The 7472-nt window shown below is 61.9% G+C and overlaps 2 protein-coding genes across 8 annotated transcripts in view; one reads left to right on the forward strand and one right to left on the reverse strand.

The window, feature by feature from the left end:
- Polrmt (RNA polymerase mitochondrial) overlaps window positions 1-5235 on the forward strand; it is a 10698-nt gene extending 5463 nt beyond the window's left edge. Inside the window, exons 6-21 of one of the 7 annotated variants that reach the window (XM_026785285.1) lie at window positions 292-441; window positions 522-686; window positions 802-972; window positions 1117-1341; window positions 1592-2380; window positions 2733-2855; window positions 3026-3199; window positions 3310-3549; window positions 3666-3752; window positions 3848-3961; window positions 4047-4099; window positions 4185-4283; window positions 4645-4717; window positions 4790-4881; window positions 4959-5029; window positions 5124-5235. In XM_026785285.1, the coding sequence (XP_026641086.1) occupies window positions 292-441; window positions 522-686; window positions 802-972; window positions 1117-1341; window positions 1592-2380; window positions 2733-2855; window positions 3026-3199; window positions 3310-3549; window positions 3666-3752; window positions 3848-3961; window positions 4047-4099; window positions 4185-4283; window positions 4645-4717; window positions 4790-4881; window positions 4959-5029; window positions 5124-5173 (2676 nt within the window). In that variant the 3' untranslated portion in view covers window positions 5174-5235. The remainder of the gene's footprint in view (window positions 1-291; window positions 442-521; window positions 687-801; window positions 973-1116; window positions 1342-1591; window positions 2381-2732; window positions 2856-3025; window positions 3200-3309; window positions 3550-3665; window positions 3753-3847; window positions 3962-4046; window positions 4100-4184; window positions 4284-4644; window positions 4718-4789; window positions 4882-4958; window positions 5030-5123) is intronic. The other 6 variants (XM_026785286.1, XM_026785289.1, XM_026785287.1 and 3 more) reach the window with 6 other exon arrangements.
- A 647-nt stretch (window positions 5236-5882) lies between these two features.
- Hcn2 (hyperpolarization activated cyclic nucleotide gated potassium and sodium channel 2) overlaps window positions 5883-7472 on the reverse strand; it is a gene marked incomplete at its 5' end in the record, with an annotated part of 18577 nt that continues 16987 nt past the window's right edge. Inside the window, 2 exons of the mRNA XM_005359129.3 lie at window positions 5883-6571; window positions 7084-7248. Of these exons, the coding sequence (XP_005359186.3) occupies window positions 5883-6571; window positions 7084-7248 (854 nt within the window). The remainder of the gene's footprint in view (window positions 6572-7083; window positions 7249-7472) is intronic.

The following is a 7472-nucleotide window of genomic DNA, read 5'->3' on the forward strand; positions in this document are numbered from 1 at the left end:
TGTCCAGATGTTGAGTACATGTTTCGGGTGTCCAGATGTCGAGAACACGTGTCAGGTGTCCAGCTGTTGAGTACACGTGTCAGGTGTCCAGATGTCGAGAACACGTGTCAGGTGTCCAGATGTTGAATACACGTGTCAGGTGTCCAGATGTTGGGTACACGTGTGTTCAGTTTCTAGTCCTCCAGATTATTTGAGTGGGCACACTTTGACAGAGGCAGTGATGGGGCTTCTTGCCTGCGCAGGGTGTTCTGTCTCCTGTGCCCCTGCCTCACTCGCCTCTCTGCCCAGCAGAATGGTCCCAAGTCCTACCCGAAACTGCACCTGCCCCTGGAGACCCTGCAGGACCTTTTTTCCCAGCAGCTCCGTGTGGAGCTGAGTGCCAATGTCAGTGTCCAGTCGGTGGAGAAGGCCCCAGAAATGACCAAGGAGGTCATTGAGGCGGTAAGGGCTTCCCCCAGTCCAGGTCCTGGGAGATCTTGGCAGGAAATTCTAGCTCAGGTTGTGACGCTGCTCTCCCGTAGCGGAAGACACTGAAGACGCTGCAAGGGCAGTGGGAAGTGGAGCTGCTGCAAGTCCTGCGGCAGACCAAGGCCACCATGGCCTGCCAGGCACAGGAAGGCCAGCCCACCCTCTACCCGTTCTTGTGCCTGCTCAGTGAAGGAGAGTTTGTCAGCATGCTGCTGCAGGTGGGCCAGGGCTGGGGTGCCCGGGCGGAGGACAGGCGGCCAGGGCTGGGGTGCCCGGGCGGAGGACAGGCAGCTGTATTCAGGCAACCACAGCTTCAACTCTTGTTGCACCTAGGTTCTGCGGGTTCTGCCGTCACAGGGTGAGCCCCTCCTCCACCTGGCTCATGACCTGGGCCTTCGGGTCTTAAATCGGCATTTGGTGAAGCAGAAGCAGGTTACCAACCACGTGGAGAAGCTGGGACAGCGATACTCGCAGTACCTCCGACTGCTGGCTTCCAACACGCAGGTGAAGGGGGCAGGCTTCCTGCTCATCACACTCCTTCACCACTTTCCTCAGCACCCTCCCCAACTACATCAGTCCGTCCGAGTCTCGCTCCCTGTTTAGAGAACATGGGCAGCCCTGGGCTCTCCTGATCAGCTCTTCCTGCAGGTGGAGGCGCCCTTCCTTCCTCGGGAGTACTGGGAGTTGCTGGGCCCTCCGGAGACCCCGCCACAGCAGCCCTGGTCCGTGCCGGTGCTGCTGCAGCTGGGAAAGCAGCTGGCTGAGTTGCTGGTGCAGGCCGTGCAGATGCCACGCAGCCTGGCTGCCCCGCAGGGCTCGTGCCACCTCATCCCGGTGCTCTACCACGTGTACTCCTTCCGAAGCTACCGCCAGGTGAGCAGGCGGCCGCAGGGCCTGAATGAGGGCTTGTGAGGGGCCTAACGATGCAGGGCAACATGGCTGTGCCATCCATTCCGTGGGGCTCTGACAACTCTGAGCAGCGCTGCTCTCTCATCCCTATCTGTGTTGGGATGTGTGTGGAGAGCTGGGTGGGGGTGGGGGATTCCCTCCTCCCTGTGTGGTGGCAGAGAATGCCCGTGCTCAGCCCCTTGTGCATGCCCCTTGTGTCTGCTGTCTTCCCCAGGTCGGCATCCTCAAGCCTCACCCTGCCTTCACACAGCTGCTAGAGACGGCAGCGGAACCCACACTAACCTTCGAGACCACAGAAGTGCCTATGCTGTGCCCACCGTTGCCCTGGACGTCACCGCACGCCGGGGCCTACCTTCTGAGCTCTACCAAACTGATGCGTGCCACGGAGGGCACCACGCAGCACCAGCATCTCCTGGAGCGCTGCGCTCCCGCCCAACTGCATGGTGCCCTGGACGCGCTTACGCAGCTGGGGAACTGCGCCTGGCGTGTCAACGGGCGCCTGCTAGACTTGGTGCTGCAGGTCTTCAGGGACAAGGGCTGTGTGCGCCTGGGTGTTCCTCCTCCACGCTCAGAGGCGCCACAGCCAGCCCGGCAGCACCTGCCACCCGGCTCCTCGCCTGTGCACAAGGCGGAGCTGCGGAAGGAGCTGGCGCGCTGCCTCAAAACTGCTCGGGAGATGCACAGCCTGCGCAGCGAAGCCCTGTATCGGCTGTCGCTGGCACAGCACCTGCGGGATCGTGTCTTCTGGCTGCCACACAACATGGACTTCCGCGGCCGCACCTACCCCTGCCCACCGCACTTCAACCACCTGGGCAGCGATTTGGCACGTGCGCTGTTGGAGTTTGCCGAAGGCCGGCCGCTGGGGTTGCGTGGCCTTGACTGGCTCAAAATCCACCTGGTCAACCTGACTGGCCTCAAGAAGCGTGACTCTCTGAGCATGCGCCTGGCTTTCGCAGACCAAATTATGGAGGAGATCTTGGATTCTGCAGACAACCCCATGACGGTGGGGAATCGCGTGCTTTTCCCTAGCTGCTCCCATTCCTGCCTCTTGCTCTGTTCCTCCCAGCCCGTTGTGCACTCAGATCTCTCAACCCCGACTCCAGCTGTCTCCTTCCCTGCTGCCCACTATGTCCCTCTCAACGTGCCCAGTAGCAGCTGACAGCTGTCCCATGAGTGGCCCTCCTCATCGCCCCCAACACACACACACACACACACACACACACACACACACACGCACGCACGCACGCACGCACACACACACACGCATGCGCGCGCACGCGCTTGCCTGGTGTCTCCTGAGCTGCCCTGGCTGGCTTTTGCTGACCCCTGAGTCCTGTGGGTCTTATGCTCCACAGGGCCGAAAATGGTGGATGGAAGCTGATGAGCCCTGGCAGACCCTGGCCTGCTGCATGGAGATAGCACAAGCAGTCAGGTCCCCAGACCCCGCTGCTTATATCTCCCACCTGCCGGTTCACCAGGTGAGCCCGTGAGTGAACTGCCCCCTGAGACCTGGTACTTGCAGTGGGGTCTCATCTTTAACTGGGATTGCCCTGTGGAACTGGCCTCCTGATACAGTGGCTTTGCTTTGTAAGGGAGGCGGGTCCCCAGTCTCCCGAAGACCTCCTTTTTTATTTGCACTGGGATGCAGGATGATGCCTGTTTTACTTGGGCTCAGCTCATGAGCACCCCTTGTGGCCAGGATGGCTCCTGCAATGGTTTGCAGCATTATGCTGCACTGGGCCGGGACAGCGCTGGTGCAGCCTCTGTCAACCTAACGCCCTCGGACCTGCCCCAAGATGTGTACAGGGAGGTGGCAACACAGGTGGGTGCCAGGGTCCCTGTCCTTTCTTGCTGATGTCTGAGTAGAATCCCATAGAATCCCTGGTGGGGAGGTGGCGTGACAGGGCTTCCTTGCTTCCTGACTCCATCCAGGTGGAGGAGTTCCGCCAGCAGGACGCCAAGGAGGGCCTGCAGGTGGCCCAGGTGCTGAAGGGCTTCATCACCCGCAAGGTGGTGAAGCAGACCGTGATGACCGTGGTGTATGGGGTTACGCGCTATGGTGGGCGCCTGCAGATAGAGAAGCGTCTGCGCGAACTCAGCGACTTCCCCCAGGTGTGCAGCCTGCCGGGTCCCCACCTGCGTGCTCCCTTCATCACTGGGACCGGAGCCAAGGTCTTCCCAACAGTGGTAGTCCTGTAGCCCTGGGTTCTGGCTCTGGGCCAAGGGGAGAGGCAACCTGCTAGCCCCACCCACCCGCCTGCCATTCATGTCACCCTCCGCCCCCGCAGGAGTTTGTCTGGGAAGCTTCACACTACCTCGTGCGCTTGGTCTTCAATAGCCTACAGGAGATGTTCTCCAGCACCCGGGCCATACAGGTGAGTCACCGCCCAACTCTCCCTGGGGGGCGGGGCGGGGCGGGCCTCCCCTCTGTGGCCTGCCCATCTGACCAGGTGTACCGTCACACCCTCAGCATTGGCTGACTGAGAGCGCCAACCTCATCTCTCACGCGGGCTGGCCTGTGGAGTGGGTCACACCCCTGGGTATCCCCATCATACAGCCCTATCACCGTGAGGCCAAGGTCCAGGTACCCGGGAAGGCCCCTCTCCTCCCCTCCCCTCCCCTCCTCCCGCCCAGGATTGCACTCACCAACCCCCAACCCTGGCCTGCAGGTGAAAGGTGGCATCCAGAGCATCACCTTTACCAGCTCGATGAACATCAGTCAGTGAGTCCCGGATGCAGGGAGGGGAGGGGCTGGGAGAGAGAGACGGGCCAGGAGGGTGCCAGGCCTAGCGCTTCTGGGTCCACAGGAAGCCCAACACTCTGAAGCAGAAGAATGGCTTCCCACCCAACTTCATCCACTCCCTGGACTCCTCCCACATGATGCTGACCGCCCTGCACTGCCACAGGTGTGTCCCAGGGCAGGCACACACTTGCTACAGGTGGACCCACGGTACATGCGTGGGCAGTCCATCTGTGATGTAGCTGTCTCTCTGGGGCTGTGGTGACGCGACAGGACAGTGATGATGGGGTTGCATGTAGTGAGTGGGTAGACACTGCCAGTGAAGGGCAGGGTCCTTGTGCCCGGCGCCTGCCACTGGACTGAGCTGGGATTTGAATGGGCGAGTGGTTTGAGGGTGTGTGAGGTTAGTGTCTTCCTGAACATCTACTGCTTAGAGCACTGGGGAACCTGGGTGTGCTGGGGACTCAGAATGAGGTTGGGGGCAGTGAGCAGGCAGCAGCTGCCTCACTCGGAATCTCCCTGGCCAGGAGGGGCCTGACCTTCGTCTCTGTGCACGACTGCTTCTGGACGCATGCCGCTGACATCCCGGTGATGAACGAGGTATTTCCAGCCCCTACTCTCAGGGACCCCACGAGTCTGTACCATGGGTGACTCAGAGCTGTCACCCCTCAGGTGTGTCGCGAGCAGTTTGTGCGCCTACATAGCCAGCCAATCCTGGAGGACCTGGCTAAGTTCCTGGAGAAACGGTTCTGCTCTTTCTACAGGTAAGCGGCCCCTCTTCCTGAGGCCTGGTCCCTGCCTGCCGCCTGTTCCCCTACTCATGTCCTGTTTACACCACCAGGTCCCTGAAGCCATCGGAACTTGCCCTGGTCACCAAGCTGCAGGAGACACTAAGGTCCCTGCCAGAGAAAGGTAAGGGTTTAAAAAGGGGTTTTAAAGGGGCACTGGCCCTTCGAGGCATGTCCAGTTGACCTAGCCTCAGCTCCATGCTCTTTTGGCTCCGCAGGTAACTTCGATCTGGGACAGGTGATGAGGTCCACCTACTTCTTCAGCTGACCCACCCCGTACTGTCCCTAGACTTGTGCATAGTGTAAATAAAATAAATATTTGAGTCTGTGTCCGCTTATACCAGCCGCCACTTTCTGGCGTCGCACAAACCCACCAAAGCAAGCAGACTCGGCCCTGGGCGCCAATGCTGTCGTTTATTGCGCGGAATGGGGTGTGGGTTAATGGGGCGTGGGGGCCGCTGCTGCCTCGGCTCGTCAGTACATTCATGGCGACGGCGGGGACAGCCTTGCCCCCACACCGGCTTGGCCGTGAAGCCCGCCCCTGGGTGCCTGAGGGAGGTCACTCGGACGCGTGGGCAGGGGCCAGGCTGGTTATTGCATGAGCTTGCCGGGCTGGGGCAGCGGGAAGCCGGCGGGCCGAGTATTGCACTTGATCCATATCCTTCCTTGGCAGCCACCGCAAATGCGGGGCATAGCCAGGTTCTTGGCCGGGGCCGTCCCGTCCCCGTCCCAGATTGGGGCTGAGGCACCGAGGTGATCGCGCCCCTCCCTCTCCCGTGCGCGGCCGCCGCTGGGGCAGGGGCAATGGGGTGGGCGCAGGGCGATGGGGGCGGGTGGGCAGCCGGGCGCAAGGCCGCCAGCCACCTAAGCTACCTAAGTCCCTCTATGGCTTCTGCGCGGGCACGGGGCGGGCGGCGCGAGGCATGGCTTTGGTGTGGATGATGGCCCCGCCCAGCCCGCGGGGCGGCGCGCAAGGGTCACAAGTTGGAAGAGAGGCGCGAGCGCGCAGTGTCCAGCGGGTCCAGACCACCCGCAGCGCCAGGGGAGGCTGAGTCCCTGCGGTCCGGGCTGGGTGCAGCGGTCCGGGCGGTGGGCGCGGGCGCGGGTCCCAGGCGTGGCGTGGAGCTGCTGGCCGGGCGCGTGGAGGCCGCGGGGCTGGGCGTGGGTGCGCCGTGGGGCAGCGAGGGCTGCGAGGCGGACAGCGGGCGCGAGGCTCGGCTCAGACGGCGCGCGGGCAGTGCGGGTCCCACGCGGGTGGCTGGGGAGCCGGGTGCACCGTAGGGCGAGGTCCGCGGTGCCCGGGGACTGGAGGGCGCGGCCGGGGGACTGGCCGTAGGCGGCCCTGGTGAGGCTGCAGGAGGCGGAGGCCCTGGGGGTGCGCGGCGCATGAGGCGTGGGGAGCCGAGTGCCAGGGGCCCCACTAGCGGGCGCGCCACCTGCGGGCAGAAGCTCATGGCCACGGCCTGCTGCAGAGTGGCAATGGCTGAGGTGACCTGCGGCGGTGGTGGTGGTGGGAAGAGCCCCACACGCTGACCCAGTTCTGCCTGCTGCACCATCTCACGGTCATACTTGACAATCTCCTGGATGATAGCATTCTCTTGGTTGTTGAACACGCCCGAGCTGAGGTCGTGCTGAACCTTGTGCAGCAAGATGGAGTTCTTCTTGCCTGCGGGCAAAGCAAAGGTGAGCGCTAGCTTGGCCACCTGCCTCTGCAGCCAGTCTGAGTCCAGCAGCAGGCATGTTCTCAGCACCCACTGTATTTCCAAGTACTGAGTGCCTCTCGTGTGGTAAGTGCATGCTAATTGCCTGCCGCATACAGCAAGTGTATCCAGCACGCACACTCTGTAGAGAGTCCCTGTCGTGTGTGCGTGTGTCTGAGCGCTTGCTGTGTGCCCTCTGATTCGGGCCACTATCTTAACACCTGGTTCCTATGTCCTGTCACCAGGAGCTCCCACCTCTCCCTGCCTTCCATGCCTGACATAGAACTTTGCTAATGTGCCTGGTTTATTGAGCCAGAGCTGTTTCCACCAGGCCCTGTTTCTGGCTCTTCTTGCCTTTTCACCCCAGGGCCTTTGCCTGCTATGTTCGCTCCAGGAAGACACTGTGTCACCCAGACACTCCTCAGCACCCTGTCCTTTCTGTATCCCGGGACCCCTCTCAGGCAGTCTGGTAGCTCACCGATGCGGTCCAGGCGGTCAATGGCTACGGTCTCAAAGGCACGCCGCATCATGGGGTACTCCTCCAGCACCTCGTTGAAATTATCTACACTTAGTGAGTAGAGGCGGCAGTAGGTGTCAGCCCGCACACTGGCTGTGCGCCGGCCCCTTGTGAGCAGGCAGATTTCTGCAAAGACAAGAGTGAACTTCATGCCCTGTGCACAACTGCCTGCCCAGGACACACTCAGACCCACCCAGGACACAGTCAAACCCGCCCAGGACACACTCAAACCCGCCCAGGACACACTCAAACCCACCCAGGACACACTCAGACCTGCCCAGGACACACTCAAACCCACCCAGGACACAGTCAGACCCACCCAGGACACACTCAGACCTACCCAGGACACA

Source organism: Microtus ochrogaster, linkage group LG1 (genome assembly GCF_000317375.1).
Source record: "Microtus ochrogaster isolate Prairie Vole_2 linkage group LG1, MicOch1.0, whole genome shotgun sequence".
In the NCBI taxonomy this organism is placed as follows: domain Eukaryota; kingdom Metazoa; phylum Chordata; class Mammalia; order Rodentia; family Cricetidae; genus Microtus; species Microtus ochrogaster.